Source organism: Mustela lutreola, chromosome 15, assembly GCF_030435805.1.
Source record: "Mustela lutreola isolate mMusLut2 chromosome 15, mMusLut2.pri, whole genome shotgun sequence".
NCBI lineage: Eukaryota > Metazoa > Chordata > Mammalia > Carnivora > Mustelidae > Mustela > Mustela lutreola.
Window position 1 is genome coordinate 43228286 of NC_081304.1, and position 24977 is coordinate 43253262.

Consider the following 24977-nt stretch of genomic DNA (forward strand, 5'->3'; position numbering starts at 1 on the left):
AAAATTAACTCCATATTTGGTGAGTTTTATGCAATGACAAAGAGAGTCCATAATCTAATAATGATGATATAATCTCCAATAAAATACAGGAACACCCCGCTATTCTCTAATTTCATCTATATATAAAGCAGTTGAAAGTTCAGAAATTAGAGTGAGACTGTGAAATCACCAAATAGGTGTCTAAACACCACATTCTAAAGGTCATGAACTTTCTCCAAAGGAGAGCCCCCTAGAATCTTACTCTACTACTCCAGCCTTTTTCCTTTGACAGAGATCTCATAGGATTTGTTACTTGGTTTCTAAACCCACAGCAAATATGAGGTAGCAAATGAGAATAAAATAAGTTCTTATGAGTGGGTTCTCAGCAGTGACAAGAGAAACATCTGGTTAAGACTAGTCATGTGTCAAGGTACCCCCTTCTGCAAACATCCACTTAAATTTTTTTTTGAGTCAGTCTTCACTTAGGATCCAAAATCTTAAATCTTTTAGTTGCTCCCACCAGTTGCTGCTATTTATATATCTGGCATGACAGGGATATGCTCACACCAGTTGAGCTTTACAGTAGCAAGCCTTAGAAATAATACTTCCTTTTAGGAAAGAGATTAACTTTTTATAAGATTGCCTTACTTTCAGAATCTTGTTTTAAAAATATATTTATCTGCATAACATTTTCAAACAATCTCAAGGTGTTTACTGACTTCCTAAAGCCAATCCATAAAACTATGGGTGACCATGGACCCTAAATTAAAAACTTTTGCATTATGTACCCCAAATGCATGTTTTAACAAAATTTTTGGTTTTATTTTTATCAGAATTATCCCTAAAGGTTTTTAAATAATGATGAACTCAGTGACACTATAAATGCAAAATAAAAATGATGGCTAACTTAATATTAATGGATACATTTTAGAAGTGAAATTTGGATACTAAGTCTCTTTTAAGAAAAAAATAAGTGGCAAAAGACAAAAATGAAGGAGAAATAGTTTGCAAATTCTTTAAAAGATTGTCTACCTTAGCAAATCTTAGTGTAGCAAATACGGTTTTCACTAAGTGAAAATGTCAGCAGTTAAGGGCATTTCCTAAGATTAAGTCTCAAAAGTGGCCTTGCAACTACTAAGAATATAATTTTTACAGTGGTTGAGAGCACCAGTGTGGGAAAGAGATCTGGATTTTCTAAGGAGAGCTTTGTCATTTACTAGCTATATGGCCATAAGCAATTACTTAACTTCTCTAAGTCTCAGTTTCATCATCTAAATAAACATAAAGTTGCTGTTATGATTAAATGAGACAATATACATTAAACTCTTTGCACGGTGACAAGCAGTCAACAAATGGAAGCTATTAGTTATTATTTAATTTCAGTTAACTCATTTTTTTTGTGCAAGGATTTACAGTTTGCAAAGTGTTACTGGCACATATGATCTCTTATGATCCCCTAGGGTAGGAATCTCATTTTATAGTGAAAGAAACTGAAATCAAATGATTTACGCAAAGACAGTAATTAGTAGGTAAAGAAATTTGGGCTTAATTTGATTCTACTAGGAACTAAAATTCAAAATTCCTTTTCCTCCCAAAAGCTTAGAAGCTCTCTGCCTTTTAAATTGTTTAATCCTTTTTAAAATTGCAGTTAAATATACACAACATAAAATTTTCCATTTTAACCAATTTAAAGAGCCTTTAAATATAGTCACATCGTTGTGCCACCTTCATCACCATCCATCCTCAGAACTTTTTCTTCTTTCTGAAATGAAATTCAATCTATTAAACACAAACTTCTCATTCCCCCTCCCTCAACTCCTGGGTATTACTTGAGGTACCTCATATAAGGAGAATCACACAATATTAGTCCTTTGTCACTGATTTACTTCACTTAGAATAATGTCTTCAAAATTCATCCTTATTGTAGCATTTGTCAGGATTTCCTTCCTTTTTAAGGCTGACTAATAGTTGTATTACATATACTGTTTCATTGTACCCATTTATCTACTGATAGACATGGGGGTTGCTCCCACTATGTTTTTTTTTTAGTTTATAAAGTTATTGTTAACACTATTATTTTGATATTGGTTATCCAGTTTCAGATTACTCCCTCCTTTCCTTCTCTTCTACTCCTTTTTTTTTAAAGAAAAAAAGTGCAAGTAAGTGACTAGTTTAATTCTGTGGAGTTTACATTCACAGGAATAAAACCACTTTTTTTGTGTGGCTATTTTTTGTAGGAGCTCTACCACGAATCAACACAAAGGAAAAAAGCTGAAACAAGTGAATTTAATTTGATTTGGTGGAAGAGCAAACCATTAATTAAAACAATAAATCAGATGTAAGGTTATTTATAAATCACTTAACATGATAATCTTGGCACCTTTAATAAGAGATAATAGAAAGTTTCTGTTGTTGGACATTAAAAAAAAGTTTTTCAGGGTTGACCTGGGAAGGACCGAGAAGCGCTGCTTAAGTACTGGTAATTTGGGAAAACCTCAGTAGCGGACTCTCCAGGAGCCACTCGGGAGTGAGTACTAATACATTAAAAAGACCAAACTGCTGCTACCTAAAGTAACCCTAAACCACTCCACTGGTTTAAGGATGCAGCTTGAATAGATGGGAGTTCCTCTACTTTGCGCTTTATAACCGTGAGGCGAGATTAATCACAAGCTTCAGCACACACTTCTCAAAAATAGCTAAACCACAATGGAAGGGAAGGACAACAACTCCAAGAGACTTCAAAAACAGCGACGATTTAAAGATGCGTTGAATCTTCCACTTCCGTGAATGAAGGCGTGCAAGCAGACTTGTACTACAACAGGGGTAGACTAAAAGTAAAACAGCCGAACTACTGAAATCCAATTTTCTGAAATAATTCCAGACTACAACCAGCGGGAGTGAAGAATGGACAGACTTCCTTTGTGTTAGCGGCTTGCAACAGAAACCTACAGTCACACGCAAACTTATTTCAAACAACGACAAAAAAACCCCAAACAACAAACACGGGAGCTTGATCACACCAGGACCCGAATGGGAGTCCAAGCGTTTCCGGGCGGCGTTTCAGGAGCTACAGACGGCCCTCCACCCCTGAAGTCTCCAGCTCGACTGTCACTCGGTCACCACAGACAACTTCCCAGGGACGACTACACTTTCAGATTCCCTCAAAAAGTTTACCAGAAATTCTCGCAAATGGCTGTTCAATCCGCCCAACCCCCCGGGACACGTTCTGCCTCTAAGAATTACCCTACACCTCCACCCCACTATACCCCCGGACACTTCGAAACCGCTAAGCCCGCAGGGTGCGATTTCGTCCTCGCTTGTTTGCTTGCTCCCCAGGATGCTGGGGAAAGCGGCTGCTGAAAAGCAAACTTTCCCTGCTTTAGTGGAGGGCGGGAGGGCGCGCGGCGCACTCACAGTTGGTTGATGGCATTCTGCGAGATGACCGCGTTGGCGGAGAAGTAAGGGATCATGTCGGGGCCACCGAGGCTGCAGGTGCAGGCGGGGGACGCCTTCCTCTCGCGGGCCAACGTGCTCAGGGTCATGGAGCCAGCTCAAGGCGCACAGCTCCGCATCCTGGCCCCCGCCTGGCTCCGGCAAAAGACGCTCGCGCTGGGCTCCGTCGGGCCAGACGCGCGGGCAGCCCGGGCTCCCCGCGTCCAAACTGGGCCCTCCGGGTCGCGCGGAGGCAGTCGCCGCAGCCCTAGGGCTCGGCTTTGGAGTCTCCGAGGCTGGGCGCCGCCAGCAGCCTGCCCCAACCCGCGTCCGGGGCGGGGCGCTGCAGCGGGCCAGCCCAGAGGGCGGGGAGAGTCGCAGGAGCCCAAAGGGTCGGCCCTTTGGGTGCTCCGCCCTTAAGCTCAGGGCACCCACCAGATACCGCTACGTGCACCTCCGTTGTGGGGAAGGGTGGGCACCAAGACGTTTGCGTGAAGGACTGAAGCGAGCCTGGGGTGGGCAAAAAAGGCCAGCGTTTCTTGGGAATGTTTCCGTAAGAAAGGTCCTGCTTCTTGAACGACTCTACACATTGAAACCCCATTTTTCAAGTGTTCTTAAAACTTCCAAAGGCCGTTCATTCACAAATGTAACGAATACTTACCAACGGTTTTCAATGTACTAAGGCCAGAGAAATTCAGAGATAAGCTTGTTTTGTTTTGTTTTGTTTTTATAAGAGAGGGGATGGGAGGAGAAGAATGAGAGAGAATCCCAAGCAAGCTCCGCCCCAGTGGGGAGCCGGATTCAGGGCTCATCTCACGACCCTGAGATCATGATCTGCTCCAAAATCAAGAGTGGGAGGCTTAACTCAAAGAGCCACCGACGGGGTTTCTGGTTTTGTTTTGTTTTTTGAAGCAAAACAGCTTAAGTTATGATGGGGAAAAATCCTATTTACATTGTCCATAACATCTACTGACCCTTGTAAATAAATTTATAAAGGACTTTCCCAACGATTCTCCAAACCAAGGATTCACAGCCTTAGCTACACATAGGAATCACTTGTGGGGATTTTAAACACCCTAATGCCTGGTTGCACCCCAGACCAATCAAATCAGAATCTCTTGAGTTTGAGATCTTAGACATCAATATTTTTCAAAGTTCCCTGGGTGACTGCAATGTACGGCCATGGTTGATTATTATTGTGCCAAACGATCTAGGAGAGAGAGACAGGCTAGAGAGTATATCCGCACTTTACAGATGTAGAAATAAATATCCAGGGTCCAGCCAGATGACCTCACTTGTAAGTGACATCACTAGATATGAACCCCAGTTTTATGACTTCTGTTTTAGGTGGGGCTTTTCCTACCAAGCCCTATACCCTGATACTTTCATGAGATTAAGCTTTATCATGTTCCTAACAACTCACTGAACAATGCCTTTCACCTGACCAGGAACTAGCTCTTCATAAAATCTTCAGAAAATCTCTTCTGTCTCTCCTGCATCCTATACAGTGGCTACAAAACGGGTAGGCATGCAGCAGGTACTCAGTAAAAGTCGGTTCCCTCATCTCTTGCCCTTCCAGTCTCATCAGACCAAAAATTTTTAGGCATGTGCATTTTATGGTTTTCTGAATACCTGACTAAATTATATACCAATAACTGTCTTTGGACCTAGAGCCAGAATTAGTAATAATTTTTAAAAATGACTTCACTAGGGACGCCTGGGTGGCTCAGTTGGTTAAGCGGCTGCCTTCGGCTCAGGTCATGATCCCAGCGTCCTGGGATCGAGTCCCACATCGGGCTCCTTGCTCGGCGGGGAGCCTGCTTCTCCCTCTGCCTCTGCCTGCCATTCTGTCTGCCTGTGTTCGCTCTCTCCCCCTCTCTCTCTCTGATAAATAAATAAAATCTTTAAAAAAAAAAAATAAAAAAAAATAAAAATGACTTCACTATCCTATTATAAGACAAGAGACTAAAATTAGAAACAAGTCACTTTAAGACTCAACATATGTTAGAATCAAGAAGAAACAAGTCTTTGTTTTAGATAAATTTTCAGATCTCTTTTCCTTTTGGGAAATTTGGCAATTTTCTAAATACTAGAAAGGAAATAATCAATCTAAATTATACATTTTTTAAATTTTTTTTTTTTAAGATTTTATTTATTTGACAGACAGAGATCACAAGTAGGCAGAGAGGCAGGCAGATAGAGAGTGAGAGAAGGAAGCAGGCTCCCTGCTCAGCAGAGAGCCCGATGTGGGACTCGATCCCAGGACCCTGAGATCATGACCTGAGCCGAATGCATCGGCCCAACCCACTGAGCCACCCAGGTGCCTCTAAATTATACATTTTATGCCTAAAACCAGAAACTCTTTTGTTAGTTTATTGTTCCATAAAACTTAAAGTTGTTGCCAAGGCACTAAGAGATGTGAAATATTGCAAACTCATGCTGGAAATAGGGTTCTAAGTTTCCTACAGATCTGGTAACAGGAAAGAACCATTGGCAAGTGAAGAGTTAATGAAAGGTCTGGAGTCCAGTGCATCATCATCTTCATCCATCTCTAGTAAGGAAAGTGTTTGAAAGATTTATTCAGGCTGTGTCAGCAGGCACCCAAATGGCAGTGTAAGAAAAAATCTGCTGATACACCCCAAAATAAATTGCTTTAAATATCTGGCAAACTTGCCAGTTTGAAACTTCTTCCAGGCTGTAATTTATTACAGCCTCCAGGCAATGATCAAAAAAAGGCAGCAGGCTGTTTAGAAGAGCACTGTTAAGGTGAGTCCAGTTCCTTTTATGACAGCAGAGATGGGATTTTATTGAAGTCAGTACTAAATGATGCTGTTTATGAAAATGATGGAATGGTAATAATCATCTATATCTGTCTGAAAAAGAAGTCAGCAGGAAATGTATCTTACTCAATTCGCACTTAATATCTCTGGCATTTACAAAACGCTAAAGATAAGGATTTCATAAATATGTATATTTGTCTTTTATAGATAGGTTCCTATAGTGACACCCCAGAAGTGCATAGTCTTTTGTTTCCCCTCAAAAGACCTCTGCCAGTGCCTGTTCAGCGGAGTCTATTTTAACACCCCATCCAGGCCTTTTCAAAAGCTTTCAAAGTTAAATTCTCGCTTTGAACTGTAAGATAGGAAATTGGGAAAGTGCTAGAACGTGCCTCATAATTTTTTTTTTTTTAAGAAAAAAACTAAATCATCTTTGCAAACTGGGGTACTTTTAAGGGAACAGTTCTTTCTGCTACTGTCTTAAAAAAGCTGAACAAATTCCCTTTCTTTTCATGATCTGCAGAGTGTCAAAATGTCAATCAATTTAGTTTCAGCTCAATTTAATCCTTTACTCTCCACTGTCAGGAAACAAGGCTCTAGGGAGCAAACTCTCTGTACCCAACCATCTAGGAATTCAAAAATGATTCCAAATTAGACTGAGCAACATGAAATAAACTAAGCTATTTTTCTACTCCACATGAAGTCAGAAGGGGTTTTTAAAAATCTGCACAAAGGCCCCGAAGAAAAATTGCTGCGTATCTTCATACTCTTGCTTGAGTTAGAAGATTTAAAATACATTTTGTCATGTTATTTAATGACCATTTCAAGGCTCAGAAATATGAATATTTTAGTTTTTTAAAGATTTTATTTTTTTAGATTTTATTTACTTATTTGACAAACAGAGATCACAAGTAGGCAGAGAGGCAGGCAGAGAGAGATAGAGAGAGGAGGAAGCAGGCTTCCCGGTGAGCTGAGAGCCCAATGCGGGGCTCGATCCCAGGACCCTGGGACCATGACCCGAGCCGAAGGCAGAGGCTTTAACCCACTGAGCCACCCACGCACCCCAGAAATATGAATATTTAAAATGTTATTTTGGCTCTTCACAGCATTAGTTATGACCAAATTAAGTTTTTATAGAATTATATGTTAAAAATATTAGATGCTTTTAATTGCACTACTGGGTATTTACCCTAAAGATACAAACATAGTGATCCAAAGGGGCACGTGCACCTGAATGTTTATAGCAGCAATGTCCACAATAGCCAAACTATGGAAAGAACCTAGATGTCCATCAACAGATGAATGGATAAAGAAGATGTGGTATATATATACAATGGAATACTATGCAGCCATTAAAAGAAACGAAATCTTGCCATTTGTGATGACATGGATGGAACTAGAGGGTATTATGCTTAGCAAAATTAAGTCAATCAGAGAACGACAACTATCTTAAGATCTCCCTGATATGAGGAAGTAGAGATGCAACGTGGAGGGTTTGGGGGGTAGGAAAAGAATAATTGAAACAAGATGGGATCAGGAGGGAGACAAACCATAAGAGACACTTACTGTCACAAAACTAACTGAGGGTGAGGGGGGAGGGTAGGGAGAGAGTGGTGGGGTTATGGACATTGGGGAGGATATGTGATATGGTGAGTGCTGTGACGTGTGTAAACCTGGCGATTCACAGACCTGTACCCCTGGGGCTAATAATACATTATATGTTCATAAAATATTTAAAAAATTTAAAAAAAATTAGATGCTTTTAATAGATGTCCCTTGTATCCATAAGGTGCATCCGTCACTATGTCTTCATGTCTCTCCTTAAGGTGTGAACACTGTAAACCAGGGACTTACTTGCTGACCAACTGGAATTCCAGGACAGACAGGAAAATGCCCTTAAATATGAAGGAAGTGGGCATGTTTTTGCTGCTGAACAAAATTTCAACCTGGGTGGATCACTTGAATGGAAGGTAGCTAATGAGCTAAAAAGTGATTGTGTTAAACTGCCAAAAGCAGATTAGAAACCAGAGGACCTAAGCTCTAGTTCTAACATGCCATTTACTAAACTAAGATTTTGGCTAAGTCATTGATTTTCTTTCTTTCTTTTTTTAAAAAGATTTTATTTATTTATTTATTTATTTATCTATCTATCTAGTTATTTATTTATTTATTTGAGAGAGACTGAGAGAATGCACACAAGCAGGGGGAAGGGCAGAGGGAGAGGCAGGCTCCCTACTGAGCAGGGAACCCTGATACAGGACTTTATCCCAGGACCCTGAGATCATGACCTGAGCTCCTGGCAGACCCTTAACGACTGAGCCACCCAGTCGTCCCTAAGTCATTGATTTTTATTTGTAAAGTGGGATAATAAAACACCAAGGAAGGTCCCTAAATCTATTTTTGTTAAAGTCAGGCACTTAGGAAAGGAATTTCCTTCAACTTAGAAATCCTGAAAACTGCATTTAATTTACTTAAGATAAACAGTCATTTAGTTCAAAGCCGTAGAGTCGAACAGTTAAAAATCCTAACTTTGGTTTATATAGAAAACCGAATATTACTCAGCCATAAAAAAGAATGAAATCTTGCCATTTGCAATAACATGGACAGACCTACAGGTATAGTGCTGAGTGAAATCAGTCAGAGAGAGAGAAATATCAATGGTTTCATTCATATGTGGAAGTTAAGAAACAAAATAAATGAACAAAGAAAAAAAGAGACAAACAGAAAAACTGGACTCTTAAATACAGAGAATTGGTGGTTGCCAGAAAGGAGGTGGGGGGGGCGGTGAGTGAAATAGATAAAGAGGTTTATAGTACACTCATCTTAATGAACACTGAGAAATGTATAGAATTGTTGAATTATGATATTGTACACCTGAAACTAATATAAAGCTGTATGTTAATTATATTTGAAAAAAAATCCTAGCCTTGGAATTACTAGGCTGGGTTTGAATCTTAGTGTCACCATTAACTGTGAACTTTGGATAGTCGCTTAATCTGTGGTTTATTATTAGTACCAAATTTATGAAGTTACTATGAGGAATAAGTTAATAGACCGAAAGTACTTAGAAAGAGTGTATGGCACAAAAATCTATACTTGTGACTTAATGGCTCAGTTCAACAGAGTTTAGAGAAAAGTTGGGGAGACTGACCTTCAGAAATAAAATCAGAAAGTTGGGAGTCTCCAAAGAAGTATCTTAGATCAGAGTGCATGACTGTAATAAATGTATTAATTAATCAGATTTTGGTTTTTTAAGTAATCTCTACACCCAAAGTGGGACTTGTACTCACAACCCCGAGATCGAGTCACATGTTCCTACCAAGTAAACCAGCCAGGTGCCCTTAAATCTTTTGATTTTAATTTTTTTCTGCTTCTCTAACTCCTCCAACTCATCTTTTTTTTTTTTTTTTTTCATTCATCTTATCTTTTGACTGTTTCTTTGAGGTAAAAACTCCTAATAGGGAAAATAAACCCATGTGTCTTTCTTCAGGTCATTAATAGCTAAGTGCATATATGTTTGTGTGTATGCCGGGGGTGGGCAAGGGCCTTTGTCTGGCAACCCTGAAGTAAAGTTGACTGTACATTTTAATGCATTTGTTGAAGAAGTTAAGATGTTGACTAGAAATAATATTCCATGCTCTTTCCACCAATCTGAAAAGCAGCCAAAGCAGGCAACTTTGAAATGTCAATGAGTCTGAAAGCAGAAGTTTTAGATTCTATGGGCATATTATCTATGGGCAAATTTTAATCTGTTCCAGCCTCAGTTTCTTTCTTTAAAATTTATTTATTTATTTGACAGACAGAGATCACAATTAGGCAGAGAGGCAGGCAGAGAGAGAGAGAGGAGGAAGCAGGCTCCTTGCTGAGCAGAGAGCAGGATACAGGGCTCAATTCCAGAACCCTGGGATCATGACCCCAGCCAAAGGCAGAGGTTTTAACCCACTACACCACCCAGATGCCCGCTCAGTTTCTTTAATTTTCAAGAGGGGATAGTATCGTTTACCTCACAGTTTTAGTTTTACATAAGTGCTTTTTGAACAATACAGTGTGAAATTCTCATTATTACCATTCATAAATCGGCCAATCAGCTTCCAGTAACAGAAAGCTAGTTGTATTTGTTGTATTTGGGATGAGAAGTTGATGAATGAATAGAAATTAAAATACATACAAACTTCCCTAATGTACTATTCCCATTCATCCAGGAAGTATTCACCATTATTGTTTGTCAGGCAATTACTTATATTGACTTAATATTGGATTTTGTAGTAATGTGAGATCTGTAGTGTCTATTGGATTTTTTGTATTTTCAAGCTCTTATTATTACTTAAAGATTTTATTTATTTATTTGAGAGAGAGAGACAGCAAGAATGCACAAGCAGGGGGAATGGCAGAGGGAGAGGGAGAAGCAGGCTCCCCGCTGAGCAGGGAGCCTGTCAAGGGACTCAATCCTAGGGCAGTCGTGACCTGAGCCGAAGGCAGATGCTTAACCAGCTGAGCCATCCAGGCGCCCCTGTATTCACAAGCTTGTAAATAATAGTATTAACTTATATAACTTTATTTTAAAAATACTTAGTCATAAGAAAATATGACTATATCTGCCTATTTGATTTTTTATGTTTTCTCCAAGGGCATAATCTACAGAAATAAATAGTAAATTAATCCCCTGAGTGTTAGAAGGGAGAAAACCAACACTTTAAAGAGTTACAAAACAAAAAGCCTGTTACCTGGAGTAGCACAACATTCTGTCTCCTGTTAATCTGTAAAAGGCTAGGATAAAACTCTCAAGATAATACATCCAAGTTGCTAACTTGTTGCCCAGACAGCACCAAGAGGTATCTCACTACACTTAGTCAAAGGCACTCTTCATACAATAAACCAAACTCTGTAAACAAAGGCTCTTAAAAGCAATCCTTTTGTAATCACCATGTGGCTAATAGCTTTATTTAAAAGAGTATCAGATAATAGTTTTAAACACTGGATAGAACAATGACACTGAACCCTTGTAGTCCTTTCCATGGAACTTTCCACCATAAGCGCAATGGGACATACTGAAAAGATCTGCATATCAACTCCACGAGAGGCAATCTCTAAGGCATTCATCCCCCATGGTCTTAAGCACCATATGCTCCAGTAGGAAGAGACGCTGAAATGCTGCTTTCTTCAGGTTACAAAAGTCCCACATGCTATTGTTTAGTAAAAATAATAGGCATTTACAGATCACTTTTCACATCCAACACATCTTATAAAACATTTAACCATTTAATCTCTATTCTATCTCTTTTAACATTTTATTTATTTTTGGCATTTTCTTTTTCTTTTCTCTTTTTTAATTTTATTAAGTTATGTTAGTCACTATATAGTACATCATTAGTTTTTGATGTAATGTTCCATGATTCATTGTTTGTGTATAACACCCAGTGTTCCATGCAATACGTGCCCTTCTTAGTACCCATTACTGGGCTCATCCATCTGCACCACCCCCCAAAACCCTCAGTTTATTTCCTATGGCCCATAGTCTTTCAGAGTTCGTCTCCCTATCTGAATTCTCCCGCTTCGTTTTTCCCTTCCTTCTCCTAATGTCCTCCATGTTATTCCTTGTGTTCCACATATAAGTGAAACCATATGATAACTGTCTTTCTCTGCTTAACTTATTTCATTTAGCATAATCCCCTAGTTAAAAAAAATAAAAGCAACATATGCTGAATGATTAAAACTTTTTTTGCCAGTTTTAAAAAATGTGTTTATGATTTTTTTTCCCCCAGTGTTCATAAAGGTTAAAAAAAAAAATTCACTCTTCTTATCCCCATTATCCTACTCTCAGGGATGACTGTTCATCTTTCCAGAAATTTCCTGTGCATATGTAAAGATTAATATATTGTAGCTGCCTTTTAAGAAACACACATGCACATATGCATAGAATTATATTATATGCATTATACATATTATTCTGCTGCTTGCTTTCCCCTCCACTTATCACTACATCTTATACATTTTCCTATGTTTATATAGATTTCCCTCATTCTTTTTTTTTTTTTTTAAATTTTTTTATTTTTTATAAACATATATTTTTATCCCCAGGGGTACAGGTCTGTGAATCACCAGGTTTACACACTTCACAGCACTCACCAAATCACATGCCCTCCTTCCCTCATTCTTTTAAAGGAGTGTATAGTGTTCTATTTTACAATTATATATACTTTATTTAAACAGTCCTCTACTGATTTTAAGATGCTTATAGTCTTAACCATTACATACAATATCATTATGAACATACTTCCATGCAATCTTTATGCATACATGTGAATATATTTCTAGGATTTATGCCTAGAGGTGGAACTGGCAGTTAAACTATTTTAAACATCTTAGGAATTGTTAGATAGGGATAAACTGTCCTCCTGAAAGGTTTAGTTTTTAATTTTCCCATGGAATCTTAACGCCTCTTATCCTGTGATCTGTTAAATTAACTTAGGGCCCAAGATCCTCTTCTTCTTCTTCTTCTTCTTTTTTTTTTTTTTTTTTTAAAGATTTTATTTATTTATTTTACAGAGAGAGATCCCAAGTAGACAGAGAGGCAGGCAGAGAGAGAGAGGGAAGCAGGCTCCCTGCTGAGCAGAGAGCCCGATACGGGACTCGATCCCAGGACCCTGAGATCGTGACCTGAGCTGAAGGCAGTGGCTTAACCCACTGAGCCACCCAGGCGCCCTTTTTTTTTTTTTTTTTGATAAAAGAAAGTAGACAGAGAGGCAGGCAGAGAGAGAGGAGAGGGGGAAGCAGGCTCCCCACCGAGCAGAGAGTCTGACGCGGGGCTTGATCCCAGGACCCTGGGATCATGTCCTGAGCAGAAGGCAGAGCTTTAACCCACTGAGTTACCCAGGTGCCCCCAAGATCCTCTTCTATACCCCATCTTTTACATACTACATTGAATATATGTGTGTGTGTGTATTTATATATATGTATGTATGTATATGACACATGCTTATGGAGAAAAACTAGAAAAATAGACTTAATTTAAAGAAAAATGAAAAACTGTACTACGGACATTGATTTCAAAGAAGTACTTAGACTATAACAAATATATGTAATACTTAAACTACTTTTAAGCTAATATAATTTTAAATTCAGAAGATATTTTAGAATCTTGTTTGATGCTAATTCCATGTGGCTTTCAATGTCCTGAATGAGGTGAGATGAGAGACAGAAAAACAGAAAGTTAATTTAGAATTAACCAAAAAGTGGAGGCTAGAGGAACTGAGAAGGTTTTGAAAATAAAAACAATAACTGACATTTGTCGAGCTGATATTCATGGTGCACCAGCATGCAGTATCTCACTTAATCCTCACAAACAGCTCTGTGATTCTATTCTTATCTTTATGAGGCTCAGAGAGGTTGAATCATTTGTTTAAGGTAATACAGCAGTATTACAACCCCAGCCAGTTAGACTGGCTCCAGAACCTGTTTCCTTAACCAGTACTCTATACTGTCTTCATGATGATGGAGGTTCACTATGGAACAGGTTAAGTCTGAAAAGTTCTACTGCCAACAGGAAGAACTGGAGACCTTACTTACCTTACAGCACTTGGTATTTTCTCCTCTGTTTGATCCTAGCTATGCCTGGCAGGTCCAGGACAGTAACAGGGACCTAACCCAGTACTAAATATAGCAGTTAAGATCTTCTGGCTGTTGTATACCAGCCTTTTGCTACCAAACCCTTTAGAACTCTGCATTTCAAGCTAATATTCATCACAAGACATTTTCCAAGGCATTTGTGGCCATAGTTTTTTGTTTGTTTCCCTAGTTTCTTTACACAGCATCCTCTGTGAAGGAAGCATTTAATGTATTTGGAGATAATGGTGGCATCATCATCTTATTTGATGTTTGAAATAAACCTACTTGCTAGGCAGGTAAAGAAAAAGTTGAACCACACTAATAATCTAGGTGATAAGAAGCTCAGACTCTAGGTGTAGGTGTGTCTAATTCAACCTATATATTGTCGATAGATTGACTGAATTCATTTGGACTAATTTTGAATATCTGTACACCAGGCACTTTCCAAGATACTATTAAAATGACATTGACTACTTTTATAATAATTCCTTACTCAGAATCCCCAAATAGTCCCTTATTCCCTTTCAGAACAAGCCCAAACTTTCACTTCTAGCTTTCAGATCCTCCATAATTTAAATCCTACTATAGTCCAGTCCTAATTACCCTCAATTCCATTCCTTCTCCAAAACAATCAGTATAACTTTTTTTTTAACCCATTCTCCCAAGACAGATCTTTGCTATAATTAGGTTTTTATACTGTCCTCCTGTATCTGAGTCTCATACTCCTCTCTGTTCAAGTTGTTCCCTGAGACCACTTTTACCTAGCCTTTCAAGTTATCCATGTAGAATATATTTCTCAAGGCCTTGTTTCAATTCTCAGGTCTTTCAACAATTAGAAACCCTATAGTGTTTTCACATTCATCCTCACTGATTCTCATTACAATCCTGTGTACAGGTAAGCAGAACTAGCTGGGATTATCAGCTTCATTTTACAGATGAGGAACCTGAGGCTCAGAAATAAAGGAACCTACCCAAGTCTATACAGCAAGTATCAGAGCTAGGATTTGGACTTACATCTTCTGATTAAGACCAATGATCAATTCCTTATTTATAGTATGCTGGGAAACTTTTCTGACTCCTTTAGAATTTATAATCTATATTATTATTCAAGGTTTTCTTCTCCATTTTATGCTGTATAACGCATCTCTTGGCGGGAGCAAATCAGATACAGTAACTCTCTTTTGTAAACTTCATAGACCTTAGCACAGTGCTAGGCAAGTCTTAAGCATTAAATATATTTGGTTGATCCCTTACCTTGCACCCCACTATAGTTTTCTGAGGGTTCTAGATAAATATTTCCTGAAGGAATCAGTACATTAGTGATCTCCCTCATAGCTGGTATAAGGAGTGACCCCTAAGCCTCCTTTTCACTGCCTCATTTTTCTCCTGCTCTCTTTTTTCTGATAGATAGATGCCTCCTTCACACAGAGAATCCAGTAGAGGGCCTGGAATACAGCCCAGTTAGGTAAGGGCTTTATTTTTATTTTCAAGCCTGTCCTAGACTTTCAGGAGCCAAAAGTTCAAATCGCAGCAGGATTGATTCAGCCCTTTCACAAGCAATTTAGTACTATGCAGTTTGTTTAGACTGGTCAAGTTTCTCCGTCCTGGCTGAACAGCATCATTATCTCCTTGAGCTTTCATGTATCAGCTTCCCTGGCCATATTTCACTTCCCATGTCTTTCTTTTCTAAAATCAGGTGAATATGCAAAATCCATACTTGCGCAATTATACCCTTTCAAAAAGCAAGTCAAATATCTTCAAGGAATTTAAGTACAATACAGGAAGTTCTTCTCTCTGGGTTAGGCAAAACCTAAGAAGTATGCAAAAGTTATACTCCTCAATGCTTAGTAGAAAGGGGGTATTTTGTATCATTCTTCAGCTAGTGCACCAACTGAGCAAAGATACGGTTTTGTCAGATTCTATTTAATCCACCTCAGCTGGAAGGCCATCTAGACAATGGATCTTAAGTAAAGTGAAAAATACTTTGCCAAGGGTAAAGAAAACTAAGTAGCAAATATTTTAATTTTTTTAAAAATATTTTATTTATTTATTTGACAGAGAGAGATCACAAGTAGGCAGAGAAGGAGGCAGAGAGAGAGAGGAGGAAGCAGGCTCCCTGCTGAGCAGAGAGCCCGATGCGGGACTCGATCCCAGGACCCTGAGATTATGACCTGAGCCGAAGGCAGCGGCTTAACCCACTGAGCCACCCAGGCGCCCCACAGATATTTTAATTTTTAATTGCAAAATATTTCAAACATACAGCAAAGAACAGAAAGGATAACAAATAGCCAGATACTCAATAGACAGTACTATCACATTCTAACATTTTACTCTTTGGATTTTTTTTTTTAAGATTTTATTTATTTATTTGACAGATGGAGATCACAAGTAGGCAGAGAAGGAGGCAGAGAGAGAGAGGAGGAAGCAGGCTCCCCGCTAAATAGAGAGCCCGATGCGGGACTCGATCCTAGAACCCTGGGATCATGACCTGAGCTGAAGGCAGAGGCTTTAACCCACTGAGCCACCCAGGCGCCCCTTACTCTTTGGATTCAAAGAAATAAAACATCACAACTGGAGCCTTTTGTGAACCCTTTCACCCCTGTCTGTACATATACATATTCTTCCTAAATTTGATGTTCATCTTTCCATTCGTGTTTTATATTATATTTTATACTATGCAAAGAGCATATTTTTAAAAAGATTTTATTTATTTATTTGAGAGAGAGAGAGAATGAGAGAGAGCATGAGAGGAGAGAGGTCAGCAGGAGAAGCAGACTCCTTGCTGAGCAGGGAGCCTGATGTGAGACTCTATTCCAGGACTCCAGGATCATGACCTGAGCCAAAGGCAGTTGCTTAAACTGAGCCACCCAGGTTCCCACAACATATTTTTTTTTTTAAAGATTTTATTTATTTATTTGACAGAGAGAAATCACAAGTAGATGGAGAGGCAGGCAGAGAGAGAGAGAGGGAAGCAGGCTCTCCGCTGAGCAGAGAGCCCGATGCGGGACTCGATCCCAGGACTCTGAGATCATGACCCGAGCTGAAGGCAGCGGCTTAACCCACTGAGCCACCCAGGCGCCCCCCCCACAACATATTTTTAATGTAAAATTCATTCAGAAAGTTGTAGCTTGTAAATCCTTTAAATTATTTCTTACATAGTACTATATAAAATAGATATAAAAGAATAAACAAAATATTTTTCTTGCTTAAACCTTCTAATCCAGGGTGGATAGGTGAGTAGATATGTGACAAAGTCAAGAGAGCAAAATGCTAATTGTGAATCCAGGAAGGGTGTGTATTGGGGTGTTTACTGTACAGCTCTTTCAATCGTCTGCTTGTTTACTTTTTTAAAAAAATAAAATGTTGGAAAAATAAAACAGGGGTTCTGTGTGACATAGTGGGTTAAACCTCTGACTCTTGGTTTCAGTTCAGGTCTTGATCTCAGGAGCTCCACTCAGTGCAATCTACTTGAGATTCTTGCTCCCTCTCCTTCTGCCCCTCCCCCAGTTCATGTGAACATGCACACGCTCTCTCTCAAATAAATAAATCTTTAAAAAATAAATAAACAAAACCCCTAGTTCCTATTTTGTCTAAAAACCTCAGAGAGGAATGATATCAACTGGTTTTAGATACTTAAGAACCTGGTATACTTATAGAAAACAATAATTAGGCTTGATAGTCTAATTACTGTTTAAGCTCTTGCTTTATGGTATCTAATGAATAAAAAGAGAAAAGACCAGTCCCTTTAAAATTTATCTTCAAATAGTCACTTCTTGTAAAGTAGTTATTTCAGCTTTGACTTTTCCATCCTTTTCTGGGGAGTTCACGAAATGATTTCAAATGATTTTATAATCCCCTTCTTAACATGGTTTAAGTCCAGAGCTGGAAAACTATTTATGGTTGATAGGCATCCCAAATAAAATGAGTATATTAAATAATTAAAAGAGAAATATTTTTAAAAGTTTATTTTAAAGATTTGAGAGAGAGAGAGAGAGAGAGAGAGGGAAGGACAATCAGCATGGGGAGACTTCCTACTGAGAGTGACCCTTTGCAATACCTGACTTGATCCCAGGACCCCAAAATCATGAGCTGAGCTAAAGTCAGCCGCTTAACCAACTGAGCCACTCAAGTGCTCCTAGAAGTGTTTTTTTTTTTTTTTTTTAATTTTATTTGTTTATTTGACAGAGAGAAATCACAAGTAGGCAGAGAGGCAGGCAGAGAGAGAGAGAGAGGGAAGCCGGCTCCCTGCTGAGCAGAGACCTTGATGCGGGACTTGATCCCAGGACACTGAGATCATGACCTGAGCCGAAGGCAGAGGCTTAACCCACTGAGCCACCCAGGTACCCCAACTCTTCGAAGTTTTTGTAGCTCACCTTATAAACCTAAATGAGCTCTTATTTTAGGAAAATGCTCTATTACAAACTGACCATGAGAAGAAATATAAGAGATTCATTAATGATGAAAATACCTCTATGATAAAACATTTATGTAACAGTACTTTGCCTATTTGAGGTTTTTTCATATTTCTATATTATTTATGCCTCATAATAAGCATGCTAATTTTTTTAAGAGGAAACTGCGTCTCAAAGAATGAATCTAAGGTGATGCAACCAATACAAACATACATCTTCTAACTCCAATACCAGTGCTCTTTTCACATAATTGAAAACAATGGAAGATACATTTGGCTTTCGTGTTTTAAAATGACTACATTACCAGAAATTACCTTATTTTTGTTTGGAAGGTACTTCACTTTAAATGGTCTAACGTAAAATAGTAATTACTCCTTGAGGCTGATGTTTTCATAATTTTATAGGTAAAATAATAGATACAGAGAAAAATAAATTTGAGTGTGGACTGTTTCAATTGCAGAATACTGCCTTTCAAAAGGGAGGTCTTTAAGGAAACGGGTTGTGTTGAATTAAAAATAGCAATACAATTTTGGGAAATGAGGGATATTGCTCTGCCTTAACTCAACTTCTAACAAAATTTTTAAAGAAAAATTACTTATTAAAATTAATCATTTACATTAAAATTAAATTTAAAAATATATCCAAGCTGATTTTTTAAATTGAGCAAATAGGAAGATATAGTAAGTAGCTGTTAAAAATAAAGTCCTTAGTGAAACTTATTGATTGCTGAAAACCACTTATAATTATAGTCCTTTTTTATGTCATAGAAAATAAATTTGGGCCTTTGAGTGAGAGGCTGGTGACAGATTTAGCTAATACTGAATGAATTACAATTAAAGAAAGCTATTTTCTTCTTACACTATTACCAGGAGTAATTTATTCTAGATATTTCTGGAATAGAGGTGGATGATTAAACAGTCAGTTAAACTGTAACAAAAACATAGCTCCCCAATTCTCCATTCTGAAACTCTTTATAGTGGAATGGAATCGAAAGTGGCACCTAAATACACATTTTAAACATAATTCCTGTAAGAAGAAATTCCATCACAAAAAAGAGAACAAAAGCACACAAACACCCACTTTAGTTGGCTGTTAAGTTTCATCTTCTTTGTAAAACACAATCTCTGCTTAAATGCATCTTAGTTCTCCACAGCCACCCCATCTCAAAGGTCCACACTGATACTGGACTATACAGGGAGATACTACTTGAACGATGGATATGTTCTACCAAACATTAGGTTCACATTTCTCAACGAGTTCAAATTTTGTTCAGCATCCCCAAAAAACATAAAACATAAAACATGTTTGCCCCAAGGGCCCTTTCTTAAAAAATCTCAGAAGAAAGATAGCTTGAGTCAATCAAACTAAAGCATTAACTATAGAAGAACAGCTGCTTACATTTTTCCATGGACATAAGGGTAAGTACTGAACTGGTAAGTGCTGATATTTGAAAGAAAATCCCTGTAATAATAAAAACAGAACTCTAGGAGAGAGAATAGTAAATTCCTAATATTCAATCTTTACAACAGGGCTTTCAAAGTCCCTTCAAATATTAATTCATATTTGGACATACATGATAATTACTGTTCATATTTTATTAATGGATAAACAGAGGCATACCAAAATATGAATACCAACTCTGCCAGGCGCCATGTTAATGCTAGGTATTCAAAGTACAAGAATATATAATTATATGGTAAACAGTCCACAGTAAAGCAGGGGACACAGATGAGATACATGAAAAACTGGCCCTCAATTCACCAAACTACGCGGTGTTCTTCCTGAATGGTGTGCTCTTTACTGGTTTGCATTTGAAAAATTTATTCCTGCCCTCCTCTCATTACCGCCCAAAGCTGTCGGGTTAATGCTTTATTTCAGACCTCTTTTATAAAGGTTATAATGTTTCTTAGTAAGAGTGAGTAACATTTATTGAAAATTTACTATGTGCTAAGCATTATGCCAAACTATTTAAATGAATTATATCTCATTTAATCATCACAGCAATCTGTGAGAATTGCTAATCAGCTTCTACTTTTAAAGGACCTAGGGGACTGACGGTCTCCATTGTCTCTATAAAGCATACAGTCATAGTAGCAGAGATGCTCCTAACAGGCCATTCCTCTCTAGTAATTCCCATTCACTTCTAGTTTTACCAGTTAAGTTGCATGCTTATCAAGACTCTGTGGACTTGTGGGGCACCTAAGTGGCGCCTTAAGTGTCCAACTTTTGATTTTGGCTCAGGTCATGATCTCATGGGTTGTGAGATCAAGCCCCTTGTCAGGCTCTGTGCTCAGTGGGGAGTCTGCTAGAGATTATCTCCCTCTGGGCTAGTTACTTTAAAAAATGCTGTTTAATTAGGTATGGCTAAGAGAGCTGTAAAAGATTGAAGGAAAGTTCTAAATTTCTAGTAGGATTCTATATTTAACTCTTCACAATTATCTTTAAGTTCTCACTCTAAAGAAATCAAAACAGGAAACTAAAGACAATGCTTTCATGATGGGTTGGATTATACCAAAAACCCTAGAAGTCAGAGTATCAGAAAAACAGGACAATGCACATCTCATCTAATTCTAAAATCCAGATTCTTAACCAATATTCAAAAAGTACTCAAAGTTTAGAGGATAGAGGCAACTGGGTGACTCACTCAGTTGAGTCTTGATCTCAGCTCAGGTCTTGATCTCAGAGTCAGGAGTTTAAGCCCTGCACTGGGCTTCACACCCACCCAGGGGAAAAAAAAGTTTACATGATAAAGGAACAAAAAGAGAAGACTCTCCATGGGAGGTGATGTGAGATAAACTTTAAAGGATGAATGGAATGTTACAAGACAGAAAAAAGATGGGAAAGGGCACTCTAGAAGGGGGATAAGGAAAGGCATTAGTTAGAGTGAAGATATACTAAGTTTGAATTTAAGTTCAGCGCCGTATGATTTGAGCAAGTCGCTAATCTCTTTGCGTCTCTGCTTCCTCATCTAAAGAATGGACAATAATTCCCTGGGACTGTTAGTAGGATGAAATGAGATAATAAATATAAAGCATTAATTTGGTGCTTGAAGTCACATATAAATTAGCTTTGAGAGGATAGAGGCATGTTTATGGAAGACAGCACAGCTCTTTAAGGCCTGAATAAAGGGTGTAAGGTTCAGTGGCAGTAGGTAAGGCTGGAAGGTTGAACTGGGGTCAATTTTTTTAAATGCCATACCGAAGTCTAGACCATTCTATAGGCAATGGAGAATATTGGGAGACTTTAAGTTGGAAAGTGACATGAATAAATCAGAGTCATGCCTGAAGGTGGGTGAAGGATATATCAGCATGAGGATCAGTTAGATGCAAAGAGATCATGTTAGGAGGCAATAATTCAAATAAGAAAAAGGCCTAGACTAAGGTTGAGAGAGAGCCTATAAGTAGAAAAAGAAAAGTCTTACATAAAAACATATATGTATATTTTATGTTACCCCTTCTGCCCTTGATTCTATACAGAATTAAAGTCCTTTATAAAGCTTATTAACATAAATCCTGCCACAGAAACAAATTCTGTATTATTATTTTTTAAATTTTATTTATTTCTTTGACAGAGACAGATCACAAGTAGGCAGAGAGGCAGGCAGAGAGAGGAGGAAGCAGGCTCCCTGCTGAGCAGAGAGCCCGATGCGGGACTCGATCCCAGGACCCTGAGATCATGACCTGAGCCGAAGGCAGGGGCTTTAACCCACTGAGCCACCCAGGCGCCCCAAATTCTGTATTATCTTATGCAAGCTTTTAAAATCTGATTAAAATAGGTCTTGCCAAATGGTAGTGAATCCCAGATAATAAAATCTGTAGTATCATCCCAGAATAAAAAGATCAGTCTGTCTAAATCCACCTAAAACCCGATGCTTACTCTTCTTACTTGGATATTTGTTCAAGAAGTTATTTTCATGGTGAGTGGGGGTAGGGGAATGGGTGAAATAGGTAAAAAGGATTAAGATTACACTTATCATGGTGAACAAGTAATGTATAGAATTGCTGAATCACTATATTGTTCACCTGAAACTAATATAGCACTGTATATTAATTATCCTAAAGTTAAAAAAAAGAAATTATTTTCACTAATTTAAAATGGTTTTGTCTGTACTAAGTTCTTGTTTCAGTCTATGACTTGTCATATTTGTTCTTTCATCAATAAGAGTTCAGGAGGTAGAAGTGACAGACTTAGGGATTTATTGAATATGGAGGGATAGGGTGGAGTCAGGGATAAATATGAAGTTTCTAGCTTAAACTGGTAAGAGGACTGTGGAGTCCTTAAGAAGAAGAGGAAGAAATTTTGTAAGAGAAATAAATTTCATAAATACTATAAAGACAACCAGAAGACATACAAGAGATTGCAGGCAGTTAGAAATAAGCATTTAAAGCTCAAAAAAGTGATCTTAGGTAAATACATAATTTTTTAAAAAAGATTTTATTTATTTATTTGACAGAGAGAGATAGTGAGAGAGGGAACACAAGGAGGGGGAGTAGGAGAGGGAGAAGTAGGCTTCCTGCTGAGCAGGGAGCTTGGTGTAGGGCTCAATCCCAGGACCCTAGGATCATGACCCAAGCCAAAGGCAGATGCTTAATGACTGAGCCACCCAGGCGCCCCTGAATACATAAATTTGAAAGTTCCTGGCACATGGCATGCAGAATGGGGTGGATGAGTTCACCAAAGAACAATATACAGAGCAGAGAATGGGAAGCCATCAGCACTCTTGAAATTCTACGCAAAATTAAGTTGTATGCACACATTTTTCTTTTGAAAAGGTTTAGCATAAAAAAAAAGAAAAAGAAAAGGTTTAGCATTTTAACTAACTTTTCAAATGATTCCATGTTCCCCAAAAGGTTGAAAATGTTGCTCTAAAGTAAAAGAGAGGTAAGGATGATTTCTGGGGAAAAATTAACTTTTAAGAGATAAACACGGGAAGACTTGCTGGTGAAACCAATTGGGAGGCTATGGGCAGAGGCCATAATGGGAACCACCAAAGAATGATGACAAGAAAGCCAAAACTGAAGAGAGGAAAGGTCTATAGTGCCCCTTAAGATGGGAACCAAAAAGTATTCACTGGTGATCTTAACAAGAAGCAGCAGTTTGAGTGGTAGAAGGGATAAAAGCTAGATTTCATGGATTGAAGAGTGAATGGGAGTGGACAAAGGACACAGTAAATACAGACTATCCTTTCAAGAAATCAAAACAAAATTGTAGTTTGAGATGAAAGCAAGGCTATGGAATGATATTTTAAAATTATATTTCAATTGTGTTTAGTTTGGAAAGACCCAACCACATTGACAAAATGAGGGAAACAAGCCAGTTGACAAAGGTAAAATATATATCTAACCCAATGACAAAGGAGAATATAGTCACAAAAATTGATCTTGTTATGCAAACATCTTTAACTTAAAGGATATAATATTTATACAGTCTAAACTCCAAGACACCAAGAAAATTAAAAATAATTTTAAGATTATTAGAATATTTTGCAGATTCACACTTTTCAAAATGTATTCACACACTTGAACCTCAAGGATCCATATCAAGTTGGCTTGTCAGCCATTTTCCAGAAATTTCTTAAGTGACAAAGAAATGTAATTGTGTGTGTGTGTGTCTTTTAGTTCACATCACTATTGCAATGCTGCTAAGTAATCAGGACCTTCTCAACTGCAAGTCAGTTCCTAAACTCCACAGGACAACCCTACCTGCATGATCTATGGCATTTTGAGTTCAATACAACCCCAAATAAACTACAGTATATATAAAATACCAAATCAGTATGTGTGGGGAGGGAGAATTCAGTTTTGCAAGCTTTGCATGGGAATCCGTACTCTAAAAATTTGAGCTCTTGCAGGATTACCTTACCTTAATTAAGGAACTTGGAATTTCCTATGAAACTTCTAGTCTATGAAACTTCTAGTCAACAGGTTATTTAAAGCAACAACAATGATGACCATTTCCTCTTCTCAAACACAGATAAAAACTCCAACTTAAAAATAGTAACATGCAGGAACTTCCTCTTGGGATAATATTTTTACATGTAATTATTTGCAATCTTCCCAAATATCCCTTTCTTATCTTCTACATGGCCTATATTTAATATTTTATGGGGCTAAAGATATGGCAGCAATATATATGTAAGTGTGATTTGTGTGTGTAATGTACATATGCTAGAGCATCCTTTTACAGAAAGCCTAAAGTTTGGTTTACTTAAAATTAAGTCATTTGGCATTCTATACAATTCATATACCAACCTATCTAAGACAATCACCATTTAACTCAGTTGAATATTTAAAGTGATTTAATTGATTATATGTTTCAGCGTTAAGAAGAGGGATAGTTAAGAAAAATAAAACAAAATGATAAAACTTTGAAAAAAAGCTTTAACCTTAAAATCAACTGCTTTTATTCCCCAAACCCCAAGGAACTAGGCTGTAGTGATTTTGAAGGTTTCTGAAATATATACTATGAAGATTTTTTCATTATGGACAAAAATTATGATCCTACTTTGAGAAGAACTCAGTTTATAATGATAAAAAGGAAAAACAATAAAAATAATACTAATATTTATTACTCTTTGAGTACCTATTACTTAACCTTCATATCTTTTGAAAATCCTTAAGAAAAACTAAAATATTTTATTTCCATTACAGAGTTGAGGAAATGGGCTCAAAGAGCCTAATATCTTTCCCAAAGCCTGGAAATGGATGAAAAGTATGGTACTTTAATCATTACTTCTATAGAAAGTTACTGCGTACTTTCCATGTGCCAGATT

At 37.8% G+C, this 24977-nt stretch overlaps 1 protein-coding gene across 3 annotated transcripts in view; it reads right to left on the minus strand.

The window, feature by feature from the left end:
- SSH2 (slingshot protein phosphatase 2) overlaps window positions 1-24977 on the minus strand; it is a 258525-nt gene that overhangs the window by 98125 nt on the left and 135423 nt on the right. Inside the window, exon 1 of one of the 3 annotated variants that reach the window (XM_059147749.1) lies at window positions 3394-3719. The exons of the other annotated variants lie outside the window; for them this stretch is intronic. Coding sequence (XP_059003732.1) covers window positions 3394-3521 — 128 coding nt within the window. The 5' untranslated portion in view covers window positions 3522-3719. Of the gene's footprint in view, window positions 1-3393; window positions 3720-24977 lie in introns of those variants that run through there. 3 annotated transcript variants of the gene reach the window in all.